This window comes from Ylistrum balloti, unplaced genomic scaffold (assembly GCF_031769215.1).
Source record: "Ylistrum balloti isolate Yb309-2 unplaced genomic scaffold, AGI_CSIRO_Ybal_v1 Utg369666, whole genome shotgun sequence".
NCBI classification, from domain to species: domain Eukaryota; kingdom Metazoa; phylum Mollusca; class Bivalvia; order Pectinida; family Pectinidae; genus Ylistrum; species Ylistrum balloti.
In genome coordinates this window covers 46407-72261 of record NW_026781914.1, presented here as the reverse complement: position 1 = coordinate 72261, position 25855 = coordinate 46407, and the positions used below count along the sequence as shown (strand labels likewise).

The 25855-nt window shown below is 37.0% G+C and overlaps 2 protein-coding genes across 2 annotated transcripts; one reads left to right on the top strand and one right to left on the bottom strand.

Annotated features, from left to right (window-relative positions):
* The first annotated feature begins 34 nt into the window (after positions 1–34).
* Positions 35–3203, top strand: LOC132560251 (polyubiquitin-C-like). Its single transcript, XM_060224917.1, is given in 3 exon segments — positions 35–126; positions 1124–1794; positions 1796–3203. Coding segments are annotated over 2 exon segments (1827 nt in total). The 5' UTR covers positions 35–126; the 3' UTR covers positions 2952–3203.
* A 7042-nt stretch (positions 3204–10245) lies between these two features.
* Positions 10246–23931, bottom strand: LOC132560176 (uncharacterized). The gene is made up of 2 exons (XM_060224830.1): positions 23746–23931; positions 10246–12242 (listed from the first exon to the last, which is right to left on the bottom strand). The coding sequence occupies exon 2, from the start codon at positions 12234–12236 to the stop codon at positions 11307–11309; it is 930 nt and encodes a 309-aa protein (XP_060080813.1). The 5' UTR covers positions 12237–12242; positions 23746–23931; the 3' UTR covers positions 10246–11306.
* Positions 23932–25855: the final 1924 nt, after the last annotated feature.

Here is a 25855-nt window from a genome sequence, read left to right as displayed (position 1 = left end):
GTTGATGACTGATCACATGATGTAAAATTTCAACTAAATGACAAGTACGCCATCTTTTTTGTTATTCAAGCAGCAGACTTCGTACAGTGAACACATATCGTTGACTGCACAGATATCCCTATCAAGGTAATTATAAGAAAACAATCTTTAAGATTGTTTATTTCGCGTTGATTCTCACCTGTTTTTAATTTCGAAATCATAACTCGAATGATTCTATTCGTTTGATCGTTTTTAGACTGGGAGCATTTATTTCGTTTTCTATATCCGATTGTCCTATGAAATGTAATCGCTTGTAACGAACAGTTTTGTAAGCGAAAATATAAACTAGTTGTTGATTTTATTCATTTATAGCCGCGTTATGTGTAAATTATAATGTTTTCTGCCACCAAACCTTTAGGCTAGTTAATAGGACAAAAGCGACCATCAACTTTCCAAAATGGCTGCCAAAAATAAATGCAATCATAGCTACGTAATCTGCTATTTTTAGCATAATTTATTACGGAAATATACAACCAGAACATTCTAGAAAATTTGTGACATCATTTGAAAACGTAAATTTACATAAATGAATTAACCAATGTAATAAAACGGATTGATGATACGAAACACTGTTATTATTTATGCGCAAACGGTATGTTGCTACCCATTGTAATTTAGATGTGATGCCTTTTTAAATATTTTGATGGGTTTAGGTGATTTATAGTTGCATTATGAACTTGTTAAATACATTAATGATAAACAATTGTATATTAAAGTTAATTTGTATGAACCATGTGTAAAAAAAGATTTTTGTTTCAAATTGAATAAGATGTCTTTGAAAATATTTATACCTTCAGAGATTCATTGAAATCAATGTGAATTGTGTACTGAAAGAATATCTAAGGTTACATAACTATCTTTAATAGATGATAAAATATCTTTGGTTTCATTATTATATTTAAGAGATGTTTAAGAGATTTTAAAATAGTTTTTTTTTTATGATTTGACTTTTTAAGAGTCAAAACAGTACCCAAAAATATATCAATTTTTGTAAAGCGCTATTAAAGACACCCAAAAGTATTATAAAATCTTCCAATGGTGAAAGAATGTAAATAGTAAATGATCTTTTCTCAACAATTTTTAGATGCAGATCTTTGTCAAGACATTGACAGGAAAGACCATCACACTTGAGGTGGAGCCATCAGACAGTATTGAAAATGTGAAAGCCAAGATCCAGGACAAAGAAGGAATTCCCCCAGATCAGCAGCGTCTCATCTTTGCCGGTAAACAGCTGGAAGATGGACGTACATTGTCTGACTACAACATTCAGAAGGAATCCACACTCCACTTGGTGTTGCGTCTCCGAGGAGGTATGCAGATCTTTGTCAAGACATTGACAGGAAAGACCATCACACTTGAGGTGGAGCCATCAGACAGTATTGAAAATGTGAAAGCCAAGATCCAGGACAAAGAAGGAATTCCCCCAGATCAGCAGCGTCTCATCTTTGCCGGTAAACAGCTGGAAGATGGACGTACATTGTCTGACTACAACATTCAAAAGGAATCCACACTCCACTTGGTATTGCGTCTCCGAGGAGGTATGCAGATCTTTGTCAAGACATTGACAGGAAAGACCATCACACTTGAGGTGGAGCCATCAGACAGTATTGAAAATGTGAAAGCCAAGATCCAGGACAAAGAAGGAATTCCCCCAGATCAGCAGCGTCTCATCTTTGCCGGTAAACAGCTGGAAGATGGACGTACATTGTCTGACTACAACATTCAGAAGGAATCCACACTCCACTTGGTGTTGCGTCCGAGGAGGTATGCAGATCTTTGTCAAGACATTGACAGGAAAGACCATCACACTTGAGGTGGAGCCATCAGACAGTATTGAAAATGTGAAAGCCAAGATCCAGGACAAAGAAGGAATTCCCCCAGATCAGCAGCGTCTCATCTTTGCCGGTAAACAGCTGGAAGATGGACGTACATTGTCTGACTACAACATTCAGAAGGAATCCACACTCCACTTGGTATTGCGTCTCCGAGGAGGTATGCAGATCTTTGTCAAGACATTGACAGGAAAGACCATCACACTTGAGGTGGAGCCATCAGACAGTATTGAAAATGTGAAAGCCAAGATCCAGGACAAAGAAGGAATTCCCCCAGATCAGCAGCGTCTCATCTTTGCCGGTAAACAGCTGGAAGATGGACGTACATTGTCTGACTACAACATCCAGAAGGAATCCACACTCCACTTGGTGTTGCGTCTCCGAGGAGGTATGCAGATCTTTGTCAAGACATTGACAGGAAAGACCATCACACTTGAGGTGGAGCCATCAGACAGTATTGAAAATGTGAAAGCCAAGATCCAGGACAAAGAAGGAATTCCCCCAGATCAGCAGCGTCTCATCTTTGCCGGTAAACAGCTGGAAGATGGACGTACATTGTCTGACTACAACATTCAGAAGGAATCCACACTCCACTTGGTATTGCGTCTCCGAGGAGGTATGCAGATCTTTGTCAAGACATTGACAGGAAAGACCATCACACTTGAGGTGGAGCCATCAGACAGTATTGAAAATGTGAAAGCCAAGATCCAGGACAAAGAAGGAATTCCCCCAGATCAGCAGCGTCTCATCTTTGCCGGTAAACAGCTGGAAGATGGACGTACATTGTCTGACTACAACATTCAGAAGGAATCCACACTCCACTTGGTGTTGCGTCTCCGAGGAGGTATGCAGATCTTTGTCAAGACATTGACAGGAAAGACCATCACACTTGAGGTGGAGCCATCAGACAGTATTGAAAATGTGAAAGCCAAGATCCAGGACAAAGAAGGAATTCCCCCAGATCAGCAGCGTCTCATCTTTGCCGGTAAACAGCTGGAAGATGGACGTACATTGTCTGACTACAACATTCAGAAGGAATCTACACTCCATTTGGTATTGCGTCTCCGAGGAGGAAACTAAAAAAAAACTGCTTGTCTCGCTTTGGTATTCTAAAACACTTCTTTTAAATTTGATTAATCATGCTAAACATTATTGAATTAAGCAAAGGACATTTATGATACTGAGATGAAGAACTACTTAATTGCCCCCTTCGTTGCAAGAGAAATGATAAGTTATTTGGATAATTGAGACTGGTTTTTAGTTAAAATTTAACATTCGTAAAATTTGTTCTAGATAATTGTACCATACCAGTAAACAATTTAAAGAAATAAATGTTTTATTGTTGTCCATCTTGCTTTCAAGCACTCAGAAAGAAATTTCCATGCATCAATGGTCCTTTTCTCTTTAAAATGATTCTAGGTATCATTGTATTTCAACTAAAAAAGTAGAGGACAGTTTTTGCTCTTATCCTTAGTATAGAACAAAAGTATTTAAAGTGCGTATGTGTCTAAGAAATGATATATATTTAAAGACAGATTGGTTGAAAACTTTAAATACTTCCAACTTGCCAAAAGGCCCAGAAGCATATATGACTGGTAGGTCTCCAAGAAGTCTGGAAAAGTTTGCGAAATGAAATGACGGTGACATCACATTTGTCAAAACCTGTTAAAGACTTTTGGTAAACCAAAAGTCTGAGCTCTTCAATGAATGTTGACAAAAGTTTGCAACAGAAATTACCTTGAAACATTGAATATCAGAAGGGTGAAAATCCTTATATTTGGCTACTTGGTTCTGGGTTGAAGCTAAACAAATTTGAAACGACTGACCCATATTGAAGGTCATAGTGAAACCTTCAAACAAATTCTGATGATCAATTAAAGGCCCAGAAAGATTAAATTTAGCGGACGAATTTGGACAAAATCTGCAAAAAGTGAAAGACATTGACCCTTTTGTAGTTCGAAAGGGCCAAATTTGTTGAAACTTTTTCCGAACTTCTGATAATGAACCAGAAGGTGATGAAGTTGATATTTGGCTTCTGGGAGATATTACCTTGACGGGGATCAAATGTGTTATCAAATTTAATTAACTTCTTATTATCGAAAAGACCATGAAACATGATATCTGGCTGGTTGGTCTACGGTTCGACTGCATTCAATGTCACAAGGGTCAGCTCTGTCAAAAGTTTGAGAATCGTGATATTTGGCAGGTGGGTTTCTGGGATGATGTGCGGCAGTATTTGCGAAAGAATGACTGACCTACACTTGAGATCACGAGGGTTGAATTTGTAAACACTTTAAACAACTTGGTTTTTCTGACCAACCGCAAGACCCAGAAGCATAATATTCGGCAAATAAGTCTTTCGGACGAAGCTTGACAACATTTGCGCTAAAAAATGCCCTTGATCACAGGGATCGAATTTGTGTTGAAACTATTTCTCCTGATTTCTAAAAGCATGACGTTTGGCGCTGAAATTGGTCGTGATTAACAACTCTCAATTTCTAAGCCATCACTTTATACACAAGGAAAATAAAAACAATTTTCAGTCAGTGTATTCTGTGGCAATGTGGAGCTTATAATTAACAGTAATTCCGTTTTGGTACCCCCTACTTAGGAAGTGATAAGATAGAACTCTACTTAACGCAGCTTCAGAACTATACTTAGAAAATAAATTGTGTTTTAACATGTAAACTAGTGGTGTCTTTTAGTTCATCTTTCTCTCTCTCTCTCTCTCTGATGATAAGCTGATGAAAGTTCTATCCATCGTTAAACTATGTTTGTTTATGGTATTTATCCCGCCAACATTGCTGTTTGGGAAATACAATGAAATCGACTCGGTCGTGGTTTATCTGTCCATAGACAATTTTTATGTTATGTTCTGGGTTCGTTTTTCGATGGATCTTCTTTAAATTTCACATGAAGTGTCAGGACCACAGATTTGTGCCCTCGTTATGATATTTCACACTTTTTTCAGTTATGCATTTCTTTATTTTCGCCCTTCTTCCTGGTTGTACCCTTTTAGTTTTGAAACTGATTAGGGGGGGAATGGCGACCTGCGGCCATTTTGGATTTAATAGTTAAATATCATGTGATATGTAGGGACCCCATGGTCCAAAGCTGTGCATTGTTCTGTTTTCGGACTGATTTGAGAAACAACATTGCCGAGAGGCTGCCATCTTGGACTTTGACAAAATGGTTTTTACTGCTTTAAAGAAGCACTTGATGGATCTTTATCTAAAGATTTATCTTGCAACTGACGCTGCCATTGTCATGATACACCTGCTACACGTTTTTTGCTGTATTTGGCAGTGACGGAAAAACATGTATTTTAGCACGTGTATTCAATCGATAGACTTTCTGAATTACTACCGATGAAGGGAAGGTGTGAACGTTTCAAGTACTCTAGTACTGAACAAAGTATTGATAGTATTGTACTGAAGTACTTCACCAATCGAATTCCTTAAATTTATGCAACAAGCTCTCTGATTGGCAGAGCCAAGTCTAGATCGATTGTGGGTGGAGCCAGGTGAAAAAGTCCGTGCAGACATCGGCATTTTACAGACACTCGACTGTCGCGAGAGGTTAATTGGAAGAGTCCAAGTCACAGGTGGCTTCAGATCAGACCTAATTGGGTTGTCCCATTTGTTTCGTTCTACACCCAATGATACCTTGCTTTTCCATCGATGGTACAACGAGAAAACGAAAGTTACTCAGTACTAAACTAATTTACGTACAATATATATATCAACAGGTTAGATCACTGGGACCGGAGAATTCATAACATCTTTAACAGTGAATATAGTCATATAGTCATTCTCTACTAGATTTTGTGAGAAAGCAAAATCACAAGTGTTTCCTTTTCGTCTCTCAGACGACCCAGTTTTTTTTAAGGTAACTGTCATTCTGCGTCGATCCACAAATCCCCGAGTCGGATTTTGCTGCATCCGTAACGTCAATACCGGGACTACTAACAGTGTTTTCAAACTTCAGCCGTTTAGGTGGATGTGATGCGGCCGTGCCGGCATCTGCCGTCATTTTCTTTTTAAATGCACTTTTAGTTTCTGGCGTTTGCATGTTAATGATCTTATCTATCACCATTCGTTTGTACACCTGTGGCATTTCCATGGAATTTACCTCACTTGGTAATAAATATCGCAAGGTATTAAGATTGCTGACATCACATTTCTTGAATTCTGACGCATATTTCGCCAACCCTGGGTCAATCTGACGTAGAAAATTTTGCGTACTGTTGCCGTCGTCGGACATTTTCCCAGCGATTACTTCGTAATTGTTATGTAACTGATAGTGTACATTAACTCCGCCTACCGGTACAAATTGGGTGTCAGATCAACTATTCAGGTTGTCTAAACTCCACCCCCGACCAATCACAGAGGTCGTTGTATACTTGACTCGATTATTTGAATACTTCAATACAATAGTATCAGTGCTTTGTTCAATACTATAGTAAGTGTGTCGTTCACACCTTCCCTTCATCGGTAGTAACTCAAATAATACGTTTAGAAATGTAGCGATTTTACATGTTGTAATTTACAAGTTGATTTATGAAAGTTAATGAAATCGCTATTATATCGGTTGAAGTTTGGAACTATATTTCCGCGCGGAGCAATTATGTTGGCGTATGTCTTAATCAAAATCAGCGTAATGTCAACGCCAGGTAAACAAATTTAACAACAAAACTGTTTAAGTTTTGATGGTCTGATTTTCAATCAATGTTGCAGAATAAATAGAATATAGTCAGTGTCTTAAAATATACACCATGATCATGTATTCTTTGTGTAGATTCCTCTTTGTCCCATTTTGTGCATTGGCCGATTTTCGGTCTTATCCAAAAAATCCAACAGACGGACATCTTGGATTTCGTCACACGTAGGTTGTTATCGCTTGTTTTGGAGTTTTGGATCGTTCTCAAATTTATATATATACGTTTCAATTATCACGATTTTTTTGCAAAATGTCTTCAGCTGACTAAATCATAACACAGGGTTTCAATAGGTGCAGGTTGATGAGAATTATGGGGAGATTTTATGGTCGTTAGCGATTTTCTTTGAGAATATTATATTTATCTGTGCGATATGAAGCTGGACGTTTTTGTAGCTCGTTAGTTTGTTAGTTCCGCTGTCGTGAACCTTGTTCTCAATTGGAAACGTGATTTCTTACTTTTTATTTCAACTTTAAGTATTTATGAAGTAGTAGGATCAGACTGAAAATATGGATATGATACTTGTTGACACTTTCACAGAGATATTTTTTTCTAATTATCAATCAGGGAATCTTTAGTTTACAGGAGGCACCAAAGTATAGTATTTGGGAAGGGAAACTTTAAGGAAAAAACTTTTTTATTTGCAAATCGTATTCTTGACCAGAAGACATGAAAAACACTTTAAACTAGATTATATATACAGACAATGTTCTCTGACTTAAAAGTCTATCATCTTTGATAAGAGAAATTACTTTAACATTCATTCATGGTTATAAATGTAGAATTCAAAACGCCGTAGATCTGGACCAGCATGTTTATGTCGTGGTCAACGACAAGACCTGCTTTTAGAGCTTGCAAGACTCTGAAAGCAGCTCATTAATAAATCACTAAACACCATTTTATGAACCCTTTAAGCAATATACACTATACTTGTATTTTATGTTGAAATAACAGAGAAGTATCCAAATATATTCGATAAATTAGTAAAATGAAAATCAACGCCCACATAAAATGCCATTTGATATACAGCGTACATATTTATATTCATAGAACCACTCGAACCATCTCGAACATATTTTTTCGTATTTTTTTTAAAGAAGGTCCCCTTTTCTTGTTTCGTTAGGATCAACATTAACATATCTTAGTTAGATTCTTTAAGCGACGTATTTCTAGACGTATACCTGTACATTGTCTTAGTAACGACGTCAATGTTTGTCTCAAAGCGCTAGAAGAGAGCAGAATATAACATGACAAGACTAATGCTTGTTTCGAGTTCAATGTCCTGCTGGTCTGATGGCCACTTGTAAATGAGGGTGGGGCAGATGAGAGTTGTTCTCAATGATAAATGATGAAGGATTGAAGGTCAGTAACTGCTTACAATCTGTAAAATGTATTATACAGTGAGTACAAACGTACGAGTCATCACGTGATATTAAAACTGGTAAATGTAGGTAGTGACATAATGCTGAAGTTACGTGGTCTCCACATGTACGCCGACATTTCTTTTTGTTTTGGGGATTTTTATCTACTAATGTCAGTTCATGTATATTGACGTGTCTCGCATTTCGCGAGTCTTTTCTTTTAAAGTACTATTCATGGGTTCTTGATTTAGTGGATGAACAATTTTCACGAAATCAATTAATACTAATGATTCGTGTCAAAGTTTTAACAGTTCACTTCCTTGTGGTATCAAGGTAACCACAAAATCCACGAAAATGAAATGCACCCGAAAATTGATTATTCTACAGTTCATGTTAAATCATTAAATCATTCATACTCTATCTTGCAATAAAGCCAACGTGCGTATTGAATAAGAGAGGAAAACTTTAATTGCATTTTATAATAAATCACAGTCCAAAAGAGTGTGTGTAGTATCAACACTGTTTTATCTACCACATAAACACATTTAGTTTTCCATCGGTAACATCGGTCTTGTATGCTATCTTCTCGTTTCATAGTTTACCTGCAACTGAAATTACCAAATGAACTTTTTCTTTTATTTGTAAAATATGTCACACAATAACCAGTCGAACGTTCAAAACCTATATGGAAGTTAGTTCCTGGGTTCCCGGTGACAATCTATCGATTTTTCATTAAACCTTAAGTTGTTAATCTCTGTACCGTTTTACGCGACACGTTTTTCTCATTAAATCGTTATTGATCGATAGTTTGGATGTCCATCCTAACAGGTATGTCAACCGTCACAGCCAAGCTACTGGAATTAGGAAATGCATTAATGAAATCACGATAAACTTAGTTCTTTTAAATTTTGGTAAATGCTGAAACGTAATCCCTTGCGGTTGTGTAATTTTTTCTTTCAAAGAAACGTGAACAGTGCTATGAGCGTATTTCGTGAAAAGCACCTGGAAAGATGAAATGAAATGCACCGTGAGAATGATCAGTTCTAGGCTGATGTTTTTCGTTTTGATGCGAGGCGGGATCTGCAGAAGGCTTTGTCGAATTCTACACATTCACCTTCAGATGAATTGATGATGGAGATTTATTCTATTAATTCTATTCATACCAGAATGGAAAATTAAAAACAAGACCGACTCTTCTACATTATTCGCTTACCTCTATCTCTAGACAGAAAAATCTGACCCTAAAATGATAATTTAATATTAATATTCATATATGCTTTTACTGATATGTAAATATCAATAACAGCATGATACATGTGAATATTGACTATAAATTGTAATTTTAGAGACAGAATTTTCCGGTGAAGTTGATATATATCTAACAAAAAGGAACAGCTGTGTGACAAGTGTGGTAATGATGAATGTTCTTTTTATTGATAGTAAAAATCATGCTTCCCCAACCTACGATGTTAAGGCTACGTGATGGAGTTGATTCTATATCCAAAGGCTTGTTTCCGATTCGGGGGCACATAATGCCAGCCGATGATGAAGTATAGTGCTAATAAGCGGCTCTCCAAATATTTTTGCTTTATAATTCCCCTACCAGGGGAAGGGGTCAGTACCCCAGTTCTATGAAAGATTCTTATCAAACTTCGCAAATGTAATAAGCAAATAAAACTAAAGGTCGAGTTTCAAGGGTTTGGGATCAAGGTCAGTATTACATTTTTGTCAAAATCCACGCTTATTAAGGTTCAAATTATCTTAGTATTACTAGATCAAGGTCAAGGTTACTATCACTACAATTTTAGAAAAGTGATATTTCATTGCAGTGTAATGGCTTGTGAGGCCGATTGGGAACATGTATTACTTCAGCAATACCCAGTTCACTTGTTTTGTAGATGGTAAAATGTAGTGCTGGGCGTTCCCACATTACCGTGTTGTAAGTGTATTTAGATGTTGGTTGATTGTGGCGTACACGGCAAGTCAAACGTTTTGACGTTAACGTTGAATTTTGGCGAGCTATAGGAAAATGTTGTTTTTATTGATAACTGTTTATTAGTACAGCTTCCTGTATTACAATGTCTTTACTCTTAGATTCTTAGGCTTTGCAGTGTTTCTTCTTTTGATAGAACTGGAATTTCTGGGGAAAGAGTTAACACGAAATTAACGAAAATAGATCACCTACCAAAATTAGTGTTACGTCTATTATCTATTATATCTGTATTGATAAAATGCTTTAGTGCGAATATAATCAAAACAAAGTTCTCTAGCACGTTGAAGGAATCTCAAACGAAAATTGACTGATATCACTTTATTGCATATTTTCATCTAATATATGTGTATATATAATTAATCGTAATAATAGTTACCCTTTCACAGGCATAAATTCGTTCCACAATTACGGATTAAGATATCCATTATTCATAACACATGTAAATTTAGAATATATTATGTTGAATTAAAAATTAAAAATGTTTATATTTACGTATAGGCAAATAACTGACAGTTGGAGTATGCAGTATGTACAAACGTATTCTACGTGACTCTACTTAAAATTATTTGAACTTTGGACTAAGTATTACAAAACCAAATACCGAAATAAAGATGTATGTATTTACTAGAATATGTATAATAACAGAATATCATTGAATTATCACTATTGTGTTCATCTCCTTCTGTAATGTCACAAATTCCGCTACTCGGAAGTAAATTGATCTCACATAGCGTCTATCTGTACGAGACTTCTTCGTCTCTGAATTATAAAATATGATTTTTTATCTGTTTGAAGTGTGGTCCGATATCATCACTGATAGCACCGACGGTCCAAAGTTCACATCAATGTTCAAAATGATACACAACACATCTAGTTGATTCTGGCAGTTGTCTGATAAAGGAAGAACTTCTAGGTGACGGACGCCCAAGGCACAACTGATTTCAGGAGAGCATGGTCTCTCTACTTTAGCTACACGTAAAACGTTCATCAGAATTTCTTTTTAAGCAGTCAGTCTTCATTTGCCGATTTCAATATCTAAAGAAGACTATTCAACTATCTGAGGTGTCTTGCTCCATTTGTTCAAAGGTTGTCCAGACATATCTATTGGTTAATAAGTGAAAATGTTCGTAAACAGAACTAAACACAGCCGAAGACTTTTCTTTCCTTTCCCAACCGTATATTTGTTGAGTTCGGGTCAAATTAATATAATTTGAGTGTTAATTTTGAATTCATCACTTATGTTTATTGGCAGATAAGGCTTAAGCCTAATCGTTATCTACTATGTTAAGTACATTTAAAGTTCTACTTTAGTTATCACAAGCGTTTAAAATCGCTATCACAAAGGCTTGAAACAATCGATCCATTCACTTTTCATCACCATCCTTTGCTAAATCATCATCATATTTAACCACTTGCTCAGAATTGACATGGACATGTTGGTTTTTCCATGAAATACTTTTACATGTGCCATGAGTTGTTAAGATAACATTCGATCGAAGCATGCCTCGTTTCTGATCTTTACTTTTCACTAGTTCAACGATCTGACTTTTCTTGGCTACCTCTGAAAACACAGGAGCCAGATCGTTTATAATATCTGTATACATGACCATGTCATCCGAGATGCGCCGAACAGCGACGGGCATATCCTTTCCATCCGGAAGTGACATGGTCGATTTGACTTCGAAGTCAGCCATACTGTTGCGTTCTGACACAAACACCGTTGCCTCGGCCGTGTGACCTCTGGCAACATTTATCTGTGTGTTGACCTCCCACGTGACTGTTTCCTCGAACGATTCGCTCTTTGTCTTGGTGACTGCCAGTTCTCCACTTAGACCTGCCCCTATAGTGACAATATCCCCCGGGACCTTGATCTCGATGTTACATTCGGCTCCTTTGGTGTACGTTTCTTGGAATTCCACGTTACATGATGCTTTTGTCTCGCGAGTCGTTGAGAACGTGTACTGTTGGTCCATTGGCGTCTTATTCTCATATCTAGACTTGTACAGAACCACATTTTTGCTTCCGTCTTTGTCCACACTTTGTTTGCCTGGACTAGATTCAACACTTGTGGAGGCTATTTCCTCTGGCAGTGTACTAGTACTCTCGGGGCGGATGTCAAATCTAACGGTGTCATGATTAAAGTCTAAGTATCCCCAGTTGATATCAATATAATAATTACTTTTCCTGTAGAATGGTCGTCGCAGAAAATGCTTGGACTTTCGGAATCTGTTCCAAGTATATTCCTTAATGATGTCCTCGATATTAATCGAGTAGACTTTTTCAGGGGACGACATTGTTACCTGTGAAGTAGACAAAATTTGAAATTTAGTAAAGAATCATAATGATGAAATCAATTAAAACTTGTTTAGGGTATGTTACTTTTCTTTACATATGTGACTGGATTTGTTCTCAGTTGTTATCAAGACAGATGTCTACAAGTTACCACAGCCACTCGTACAAGGAACTGAAGTGCTATGAGAGAATTCCCAGTATCACATGCGGTTTATCATACTGCCTTCTAGAAAATAAAATATATTTAAAGTTACAAGGACCAATAAACTTGTCTTCAATCGAAATTTAATATCTAATCGAAATCGGGTCAGAGAGCGAGACTTTTTCGTCACATTTTAACACATTTCCTGCAGGAATCCCTGGTCACCTTATCTCTTTGTCAACAGCGAGGGTGTACCATAAGATCTACTCAAGGTACAGGCCAACATCTGTGATTGTACTGGGATCTTGTTATTGTGGGAACTAATTCCATTACGTTGTATAAAAACATATGTCAAATTTAGATAACATATATATCTTCTCTCGCTCACACGAAACTTTGAGGACGGTTCAATATTAGAATTAGAAAAATTGGTAATTCTTCCAATAACATTACACACCAAAGCAAGTCAGAATGGCTAAACATTTCACAATTATTTTACTGTTCATTGGAGAATAGAGAGTGCAGCGGATCACGCCTTAAATACTAATCGTGTCAGTCCATGCACACATAACGGCCGCGAGTGTTTTTTTTTATTATTTGTCAGGAAAATTAACATTGATGTTTTAAACAATTCTTGCTATTACCTAATTTGTAAATGCACATGCTTGGCGTTCCATTAATGTCCAGTGATAACTCGTGATTAGAGAGACAACAATCTGTCGAGTTAATTTCAGATTATGGCCAGATGTGTAAATAGTTGTGATCAATATGAAACAACATGGAATTACGACAGTAACCCCGGCTATATTCCAGCTTACAAGTCCACAATTCATTGTAATGAGGACCTCGACTCGGTCTCTCGAGTGTCAACCCCTATTTACTATGTAAATTGTCTAATGACGGGAAATGGCTTTATTGTCCAGATCATCGCCAAGCACCGTCATGCTGTGTCAACGCTGGCTGCTGTGATGAACTAGAATAACATCGACCATGTCAGGTCATTAAAATATTTGTTATAGGCACGAAATCCACAAGTGGTTGGTTTGTTCCACGTGGCGACTCTGGGGAATTAGGTTGGACAGAGGAGCTGCCAGTGACATGTCTCTCACTGGAAACATTTGTCTTCATTATCTTATACTGATTCAGAAAGCAATCAAAACAAGAATCCTTGCATCGTAAAGGATCAAGGATCTCTGTGTATGTGGTACTAGAATTAGAAGTAGATGAATATATTCATTGGAACAAGGAACCAGAATGATCGTGGGGTTAGATTTGGTATTCAACAATTTAAATATAATTAGTATTGGAATACAAACTTATGGCTTTTGTTGCGCACTGACCCGACATCTGATCAATCCCAAAATTGGCAATGCATATCTACACACTAAGGTTAGTCTGTATATGAAATTTGGGAATTGCACTGACTTCGCAAGAAATAGCGATAAAAAACAATGACTGTTAAAATCCAAGATGACCGTATTTCAGCCATTCGTGTTATGTATGATGATGATAATGATGATGATGATGATGATGATGGTCTTGTTGATAATATCATATCACTGTTTAATAATAAAAAATCATCAGAAAATAAAAAAAAGTACAAAAAGGGCCTTTCAGCAATTCTTAATTTCAGACCTAAAATTGCAAGTAGGAACTTAGGGAAATCTACATATAGAGTTTGATTAAGATCCGTCCCGTACCTCCCCAGAAATGGTGATAAGAGCTTTGACTTTCAAAAAGGAGAATGGCCGCTTGTCGGCACATTCTTTTCTCGACCAATCTCGATTGATTATGCAGGAATAGGCATTAAGGCGACCCTACATCTAAAAATAGAGGATTACCCATCCAGTGCTTCTCTAGAAATAACGATAAAAGAATTGTATAGTGAAGGACAATATGAATAACCCACTATCTGATGGTGACGTGATAAATAGCATCAATTTGTGGTAAAAAACAAGTTGTTTAAATGAAATCATAATATCGTGTAAAACACGGGGTAAAGGAGATAAATGAGACCCTGGAAACACAGACATCGTTAACACACATGGAAATAGCTGTAACTTACGTTCGACATTATTCTCTCGCGAATTATCGAGAGAATCTGATAATGCAATATTCTATAGGGGTGTGTTGATAGTTGTAACGTCAGGTCCCGCAGGAGTCGACTGTTACAACAGCTATAACAATATTATGTTTCCACTACATGTAACGTTATTCACATGCGAATTTCTGACAAGTTTGAAGTTTCAGGTCTGGCGTTGTTATCTGTTGGTTATTATTTATCTATACAGTGTAAACAATGGTAGAAAGTATTTGTTTCGGTATATTACTGGTGTACTATCTGTAAATACATCAAAGGTACGTCAAGTAAATACTCCCATGTTTATTTTGGCAAACCCTGAGGAGGATGAACTTACGGTTTCTCTTTTCCACTATCTATCCCACGTACAACGCGACAGGGAAGATATAGACCACGCCACAGGCCAGACTAGGATACGATGGAAACGGCATCCATTACGGACACGCTTGACCTCCAGTAAGCAAGATTTGGATGGTCAGCTGGACTGTTTACTGACGTGATGGACGTCTGTTTATAAATATGTGACGCTAATGCGCACGTGCTGTTGACATATTAAATAAATATCTGGCTTCTCTATCTCTAATAGGTAGCTTGATAACGTCTCGGTTTCGTGTGTCTGTGGGAGATTGGAATGTTCTTGGTACCAATAATTGATAAAACGTTTATAAATATGGTTTGTTTCAATAAATTCTAGGACGAGCTTATTGTTGCTGGTGTAGCGATGTTTTGTTAGGAGCAATTCATCGCTAGCCTGTAAAATAGATAAAGGAATGTGTATCTTATTCGGTGACGACGGAATTAACAGTGAGAGGGAATGAGAAGACATGATATAGGGACAATGTGTCCGTGTTGTGTATAAGGAATGAGTAAATACACATCTGTGAAAGCCTAGACAACGTGTTATTATTGATGATTTTGTAGGAGGGCAGCTATCGCAAAGTTACAGGAAATTAACTCCAGCTTACTATGCCATTTACACCCACAGGGTATATCTACTTAATGGAGGCGATCACTGGACACAAAACATTGATGACGTCCGAATTCAAAACGTCCTAGGGAAATGAAACACCGGATAATTTATTTCCCCTGTAGGCTATTTTGAAGTTAGATTGCGAGAAGAATGATAGCTATACAATATAGAATAAAACTACACGTAACAACCCATATTGTGAGTGTAGTAACCACGTAGATGAGGAGAGAGTTGGTCCATAAAGAGACTGGCCTTCAGCTGTGTAAAAATCTGTCATGCTTTAAGATAAATACTGAGCTATGTACTATAAATGTACCCCTTCCCCCTGACCTCTACCTTGTCATATTGACCGCTGTAATACTATGGATTACGTACCTCTATTTACCCACAAGAACATATTAGCACTTGATCTTAGTTTTAGAAACACAGAGCCCATGAATTGTATCGGCGTATTGTTTTCTTGTTCAAACATTTCTAGTTTCTTTATTATAGACCTAAGATTGGCGTTTATACGGAACAGGTGTACCAACATTGTGAAAAATCATTTCTAGTGTTCACTAACTTAACGGTTTAAATGACCCGAACGTTTATTGGAGTTACTTACACGAGTTTAGAGCTGAACTACAAATCTACAAGACCATTCTGGCAATCACTTATTCAACAAATGATTTCTTCATGTTTATAATGTAAATGAATATATTGGTGGAATCGACGCCATAACGATATTACAGTATCATATAGACAGAGCAGTATGCTATATATTTCACATGACCTTATAGAAGACATTTTCCTACATGTCGATGTCTTTGTGGGAGAAAGAGATGTCAAATTATCAAAATATGTCAAAACATTACATCAGTAGAAAACACCATTTCAGATCAGGAAAGGGTATTATCAATATGTTACATCTGATTGGAAAGTATTAATCGAGAGTATTTCGCCATGAAGTTCGGAGTAATGAACGAGAGTATTTCGCTATGAAGTTCGGAGTAATGAACTACAATATCTTGCCATGACGTTCGGAGTAATGAACGAGAGTATCTCGCCATGACGTTCGGAGTAATGAACGAGAGTATTTCGCCATGAAGTTCGGAGTGATGAACGAGGGTATCTCGCCATGACGTTCGGAGTAATGAACGAGAGTATTTCGCCATGAACTTCGGAGTGATGAACGAAAGTATTTCGCCATAAAGTTCGTAGTGTTGAACGAGAGTATTTCGCCATGAAGTTCGGAGTAATGAACGAGAGTATCTCGCCATGAAGTTCGGAGTAATGAACTACAGTATCTCGCCATGAGGTTCGGAGTGATGAACGAGAGTATCTCGCCATGAGGTTCGGAGTAATGAACGAGAGTATTTCGCCATAAAGTTCGGAGTAATGAATGAGAGTATCTCTTCCTGAAGTTCAGAGCACCGAAATAGAGAATATCGACTTTAATTTTGATCTTCTGAACCAGAACCGTAGTATTTCGTCCTGTAGTACTCCGTGTTTTGAACCAGATTACAAGTATCTCGCCCCCAGGTCCGTACCGAACAGATATAAATATAACAAACAAATACCGGATTCCACCTGATGTTACCAATAAAAATGATCCTTCCAACCAACCATGTAATTACGGTTATAGCAGATAACGATTTACAAAAATCTCGCTGTATATTATCTCTGTTCACGAGTCAAGACCGTTGCGCGTACCCAATACGCTTCATGCGCCTATGTCTGTTTTTGATTATCAATTTGTTTATCGTTTGAAGATAAACCCCTATATAATGGACTTATGTTTTCATTACGGATATTTACTCTGCTGAAGTATCAACCATACTATTGCCTTTTTTTTTTTATCTGGAACATATATTACACGTGTATGAATTTACCTTGCATGTAATACATGTTCGTTTGGACGACTTTCCACTGTTTGGCTAGGAGAACCGTGATATGACACTGAGCATAGGCTTGCAGTTATATCAAGTTACGACTAGAATCATCTCATGATGAGACAAAGTACGAACTCATACCACTGCTATATACATTGGCTCGACCTTCATTTAACCCGACTGAGTATAAGAGACATGCCTGTTCACAGATCACACCATCTTCTGACTCAATATAAGAGATACGACTGTTCACAGATCACACCATCTTCTGACTCAGTATAAAAGACATTCCTGTTCACAAATGACACCATTTTCTAACTAAGTTTAAGAGATATGCCTGTTCACAGATCACACCATCTTCTGACTCAGTATAAGAGACATGCCTGTTCCCAGATCACACCATCCTCTGACTCAGTATAAGAGACATGCCTGTTCCCAGATCACACCATCTTCTGACTCAATATAAGAGACATGCCTGTTCCCAGATCACACCATCTTCTGACTCAGTATAAGAGACATGCCTGTTCCCAGATCACACCATCTTCTGACTCAGTATAAGAGACATGCCTGTTCACAGATCACACCATCTTTTGACTCAGTATAAGAGACATGCCTGTTCCCAGATCACACCATCTTCTGACTCAGTATAAGAGACATGCCTGTTCACAGATCACACCATCTTCTGACTCAGTATCAGAGACATGCCTGTTCACAGATCACACCATCTTCTGACTCAGTATAAGAGACATGCCTGTTCACAGATCACACCATCTTCTGACTCAGTATCAGAGACATTCCTGTTCACAGATCACACCATCTTCTGACTCAGTATAAGAGACATGCCTGTTCTCAGATCACACCATCTTCTGACCCAGTATAAGAGACATTCCTGTTCACAGATCACACCATCTTCTGACTCAGTATAAGAGACATGCCTGTTCACAGATCACACCATCTTCTGACTCAGTATCAGAGACATTCCTGTTCACAGATCACACCATCTTCTGACTCAGTATAAGAGACATGCCTGTTCACAGATCACACCATCTTCTGACTCAGTATCAGAGACATGCCTGTTCACAGATCACACCATCTTCTGACTCAGTATAAGAGACATGCCTGTTCACAGATCACACCATCTTCTGACTCAGTATAAGAGACATGCCTGTTCACAGATCACACCATCTTCTGACTCAGTATAAGAGACATGCCTGTTCACAGATCACACCATCTTCTGACTCAGTATAAGAGACATGCCTGTTCACAGATCACACCATCTTCTGACTCAGTATAAGAGACATGCCTGTTCACAGATCACACCACCGTCTTTTGATTCAGTATAAGAGATATGCCAGCTCACGGATCACCCAATTTCCTAGATGGCAGAAAAATAGAAAAGAGATCTCTTCTCGTTGTTTACTTATCCACGATTACTTTGTCAGTGTCAGGTCAATGTTTGAGTTCTGAATTGTCTTCCCGATGTATATCCGTTTGCCGATATTTATAGACAGGTGGTAGGTATAGACAGGTGGTAGTTATAGACAGGTGGTAGATATATTCAGGTGGTAGATAAAGACAGGTGGTAGATATAGACAGGTATTATATATATACAGGTGGTAGGTATAGACAGGTGGTAGTTATAGACAGGTGGTAGTTATAGACAGGTGGTAGATAAAGACAGGTGGTAGATATAGACAGGTGGTAGGTATAAACAGGTGGTAGTTATAGACAGGTGGTAGATATAGACAGGTGGTAGGTATAGACAGGTGGTAGGTATAAACAGGTGGTAGTTATAGACAGGTGGTAGATATAGACAGGTGGTAGATATAGACAGGTATTATATATATACAGGTGGTAGTTATAGACAGGTGGTAGGTATAGACAGGTGGTAGATATAGACAGGTGGTAGGTATAAACAGGTGGTAGTTTTAGACAGGTGGTAGATATAGACAGGTGGTAGGTATAGACAGGTGGTAGGTATAAACAGGTGGTAGTTATAGACAGGTGGTAGTAGATATAGACAGGTGGTAGATATAGACAGGTATTATATATATACAGGTGGTAGTTATAGACAGGTGGTAGGTATAGACAGGTGGTAGATATAGACAGGTGGTAGGTATAGACAGGTGGTAGTTATAGACAGGTGGTAGATATAGACAGGTATTATATATATACAGGTGGTAGGTATATACAGGTGGTAGGTATAGACAGGTGGTAGATATAGACAGGTGGTAGGTATAGACAAGTGGTAGTTATAGACAGGTGGTAGGTATAGACAGGTGGTAGGTATAGACAGGTGGTAGTTATAGACAGGTGGTAGGTATAGACAGGTGGTAGGCATTGATAGGTGGAAGTTATCGACAGGTAGCAGGTATAGACAGGTAGTAGTAAGTGACGGGTAGCAGATATAGACAGACGATAGATAAAGACGGGTGAGAGTTATAGACAGATGGTATGTAGAGACAGGTACTAGATATAGACAGGTATCATATATATACAGATGGTAGTTATAGACAGGTATCATATATATTCAGGTGGTAGTTATAGACAGGTGGTAGATATAGACAGGTATTATATATATACAGGTGGTGGTTATATACAGGTGATAGTTATAGACAGGTATCATATATATACAGGTGGTAGTTATAGACAGGTATTATATATATACAAGTGGTAGTTATAGACAGGTGGTAGATATAGACAGGTGGTAGTTATAGACAGGTGGTAGATATAGACAGGTATTATATATATACAGGTGGTAGTTATAGACAGGTGGTAGTTAAAGACAGGTGGTAGATATAGACAGGTATCATATATATACATGTGGTAGTTATAGACAGGTAGTAATTGGTTTGACCGACACTAGCTACAGATATATGCTGGGATATCTAGATTGTGGTGGCTATAGACAAACACAGGTTGCAGCCAAAGACACACGCAGCGTTATCAAGACTAAACCTATGCTATCCTGATGGTAAATATAGATAGGTGATTATAATTGTAGAAATCAATTAATGAATAACGTTAAGAATATGATACTCATACAGTCATCAATAGCAAATACAGTGCAGCCCCAGGTACAATTGATGTAGTCATGGCACTTAGTATATAAGTAATGCATAGGATCAATCACGTGCGATTCTACACACAGGTGTTAGGTCCCACGAATTTGACAGGGTTTAACTGAGCCGTGGGAACAAATAATGTTTTACCAATACAGTTATGATTCTACATAACAAGGTGTTATTTTCAAACATAAATAAATGAGCACGTGTGATCATTAGTATTCAGCCCTGTATGTGACACCGCTGTGGGACGTGATTCAGTGTGATACAGTGTGTCAGTGTAAAGCGATACAATACCATTTCACTTTTACTTCTTGAATAAAATTTTATTACGTCTACAGAACATTCTTTGAAATAGTAAGCTCACGCTGTGAACCGTTTTCTAATTAACAATTAAGTTGTATTCTGTTTAATCAAATATTTATCTGTATCCTTATCAATTAATGATTTAGCTGTATCCTGATTAATTAACGATTTAGCTGTATCCTGATTCATTAACGATTTAGCTGTATCCCGATTAATTAACGATTTAGCTGTGTTCCGATTAATTAACGATTTAGCTGTATCCTGATTAATTAACGATTTAGCTGTATCCTGATTAATTAACGATTTAGCTGTATCCCGATTAATTAACGATTTAGCTGTATCCTTATCAATTAATGATTTAGCTGTATCCTGATTAATTAACGATTTAGCTGTATCCTGATTAATTAACGATTTAGCTGTATCCCGATTCTTTCAATATAGTTTTTTCTCAATTATAATCAAATGACAGTAAAAGCATATTTCTTATGTCATTGTTTTGTTTGAAAATATTGAAATATTTGCCGACAAAAAGCGTGAAAATGTAGTTGAGAAATCTTAGTGAGCGCAGTATTTAGAAGGAAGCCACCACTTTACTGTCATATTTCTAAATAAACTTGTACAGAAGTGTTTGTCGGAAACTTATGGATAGGTAGCCGAGACATTATATAATGTATGTTGTACGTGTATCTAGAAGAAACGATGATATGTCCTGATTTTTGGGCCATGAATAGGTATATGTAATATTCTGACCATGTTATCCGATACGTTTTATTCCTATTAAGACGGGTATATCTATTAATCACGTGATTTATTTACTATTCATTTCATTCCAATTATTAAAATTTCTACAGCTCCCAGGGACTTTGTCCGTAAACAACACCCCTCCCGCACACATTGCATTGTATCCTCGGAAATTACTTGATATGTGATTAAAAAGAAGCATACTATAATGGAATTCATACTGGCAAAATAGATACTTGGATATTGACTAGAAACTGGAACTATATGACAGGAATTGGAGTGATAGCCGGGAACTAGTGACTCAACCTTCTTAACCCCTCTCCCTGTCTGCCATCTCACGATGAGGCAGACTCATGAGTTATACATAAAGTTATGTCATACAAAAACATAAAGTTCAAATGCATTAAATCCAATGTTAATTATCAACGGATATAAATCATACAAATGGTACACGTGGTTAGTCGTACTTTCCGGAATTAATCATCACTTTTTTGTATGTGAAAACATCCCTGTATTATCTCGATGTTACCGTAATTGAGATGAGTGGATGTTGACACATGACACACGGCCAAGATTCCCTACATAGAAGGAAGGTTTCGTACTAATAGTACGGGAATTTTAGACATATCATCTCCGATCCGATCCATTTCACCTGTCGGCAAATGATGACCTATGGATTGGACAGATGTGTAACGCCTATGGGTCAGTGAGTAAAAACTGCACCGATAGGTCCAAAATTTTAAATACACGTGAACATTCCAATGATTTTTTTTCCAGATTTTCCAAACATGACTAATTTCATATCCAGCAGGTCTTTATAATAAATCCAGATAACATGTTTCAACATATGTGATGATGTATGGTACCCTTAACTAAATATAGATATTAATGCCAGGCCCTATAGTCCACATGTCCGCACCAGTAAATTATCTATTTATAATCCATGGTTCAATGTAGTATTTTTTTCCATATGGAATTTAGTCTCGCATATCTCAACAAAAGGTCATTGTCATGTTTAAAATGCTCATAATAACGAGCATGCCTGTTTTTTAAGCGTGTTATTTAAGACATGTACATGTGTGTTAAAGCATGAGAAACACCGTGTATAATTAAATAATATCATGGTACATAGATGCCAGCATTCCAAATAAAACTCTGATTGAGGATTCAAGAGGACGCATGTGTTCAGATAGTACTTTCCATGTTAAGTGTTAAGTGTCCTAGTATACGACCCCACCTTCCTGGTACATAAGTATTTTATTTATGTATTTTACATCCTTGATTACAAACCCCATCGTCTCGATTTCAATCCCAATGTGCACATTAAACCTGATAATATAAGGATAACGCTATGTCAATTCATGCTTTTACGATTGTTTGAAAAACACCATACGCCTAAAGGTGTTGTGCCCTTAAAACAATGACAATAATTTACTATGATATAGAGGAATAGTTTAACTGAAATCATGGTTATCAAAAATTCATAGAACGCCAGGAAAATATCTCGTACTAAAATTGACGTCATGAACTGAGTTAAGATGTTTAGTGAAAGTGACACCAAACAAGAAAGTTCTTAAAAAATTCTTAACATTCCACCAATAAACTTTTTTTTTCGAAGACCAACAAATCAAGGCTAGACTTTTAAATCACAGAAGAATTAGTTAAAGTTTATCTGTCCAAACAGAACTGATAAAAAGGCTTTTTAGTACATGTGTTTCGAGCATGCGCATTTGGAAAAGATATGAAGAAGATGAAAGCAATGTTGATCGGAATGTCGATCCCGCCTGATAACGGAATCTTTATTATAATGATATCTCGAAACAACTTAGCTTCCATTTCATAACACGATATTAGAAAGCAAAACGGAAGATGGCATTGACACGCCCACTCTCCGCACACTTACATAAGGTTGCGACATTGCACATATGCTGTTTGCACTTAAATGTGTGCAAAAGCCCAGTGTTTTTTAATATCTGTTCATTTTGCACATACTTTTGTTTGTGGTATTTTTCTCACGAGAAAATATTATCAAACTACCAAGCACATTGATGTTAATGAAATGTAGGCAAATGTAAGTACAGTATTCGTGGATTTAAAAAATTCGCTTCCACGAATCTTGGAGAGAAACATGGCGACGCTTGAATTCTTTGCCCGGGATAAATTATAAATGAAAATATTTATGTGTTGACTTTGTCACGAAAGAGGTTCAACTAACAAAGGAGAACATGACAATCACTTATCGACATTATATTTAAACCCTCACACAAACCATTGTATCAATCCTTTTGGAAATTGTATGAAATATACAATATATCAAAGACAGATATCTCCCTTACCTTAGTCGCTATTTTCTATAAATAATCCTCACAAATCCTGCACGACCAGACACTGAAGTATATTAGCAAATACAGCTACTCCCAAAACGATTTTTGTCAGCAACGAAAAAGTTCCAATTTGTATTATTCCATTGAAATGTTTCGTGTCTCCCTTCGTCAATGGCTTCCACCAGAGCCAAGACTCGCCCTGTTGTTGCAGTCTAGAGCAAATGTATTCACCCACGTGATCTTTCTATCCAATAGAGATGTGCTGCCATTGGCCAGACTAGCTCCAGAGCGGTTCACAGTACAGTCATTATGAATAACAGTCTAAATAGGTACACAGTGTATTGCTTGCAGAATTACGATAATGATACATTGTGTTGTTTTAAAAATGGCGACACTACCTTAAATGTATACATTGTTGCATGTTATCGACAACTGTGTTAAGTCACACGAAAAAAACTAAAAAGGATGGAATACACAGATAGTAACATCTGTCTGCTGGGGGTCATATAGATCACACTGTAGATAAACATACTGTCATCCATGTATGTAGGACAATCAAAATTCGATCTAAGACTACAAACAATTTATCCTCATCATGTATGCAATCGACTGTGGCTCATGGCCTCCTTGGGGCAAACCTTGAAAATTCTGACCAGCAGGTGAGACAACCGACCATATTACGACTCTAATGAAAGTCGATTAATTACCAGATGCACGTGTGTTTTATCACGATGGATTTATTAGTTTTATAAACGAAACAAAGCAGAGTGAATTTTTAGACGTAATTCTATTTTTGATGAGAATACAGCTCACATTAGACTGAGTATAATTTGATATTGAGACGAAGCTTTCATTTGTGCATGTGTGGTGCACGTGGCACCACGTGTCATGCTGTGTTCCGAAACAGGTATACAAGTTTACTTAAACTTCCATAGCAATTTACCTTGTGTTTTCAGAAGCCTGCCTCTTGGCATGGTTCAAGGCTTGCATTTATCACGTGCAGAGACGAATTTGTTGTTGGAAGATTAACATATATACGTGCACACTGTATGTATCTAAATCACTGAAGGTATACATTTACACGTCGGTATGTGTACCTATAGGTAGAGTATATCGTCATAAATTTTGGAGCAGTAGGAAAAGCTGGTTTATTTTAAAAATTGAAATTGCAAAGATCAGAACAATCATAACCAAAATAAAATGGAAGACAAAGCGGGCAATCGCGGAGAGATAAATCAGAAATAATGATTGCGAAATTCAGATCATTCCTGACGTTGACGTTACGCTGAATTTTACTTGATGACGTTCGCAATAATAATAATGAAACAAAATTGCTCCGCGCAGAATTATAATTCCAAACTTCAACGGATATGACAGCGATTTTAGGAATTTCTGTAAATAACATTATTATAAAACATACAAAATTCTCATATTTCAACAGCAATTTTCATTGTTAAACGTAATTTTAAAGTAATTTCAGAAAGTCATTCTGTACTTGCTAAAATACAGCCGAATATGTGACTAGTGTATTCTGACAATGGCAGTGGCAAGATAAAATGTATTATTGTGTATATGGTATAGTTACTTAGTGAGTGTATACAGTGTATAATGGTATATATAGTGTAGTTACTTAGTGTATACAATGTATTATTGTGTATATGGTACAGCAATCTCATGTGTGTATACAATGTATTATGGTGTATATGGTGTAGCAATCTCATGTGTGTATACAATGTATTATTGTATATATGGTATAGCAATCTTATGTGTGTATACAATGTATTATTGTGTATATGGTGTAGCAATCTCATGTGTGTATACAATGTATCATTGTGTATATGGTGTAGCAATCTCATGTGTGTGTACAATGTATTATTGTGTATATGGTGTAGCAATCTCATGTGTGTATACAATGTATTATTGTGTATATGGTATAGCAATCTCATGTGTGTATACAATGTATTATTGTGTATATGGTGTAGCAATCTCATGTGTGTATACAATGTATTATTGTGTATATGGTGTAGCAATCTCATGTGTGTATACAATGTATTATTGTGTATATGGTATAGCAATCCCACGTGTGTATACAATGTATTATTGTGTATATGGTATAGCAATC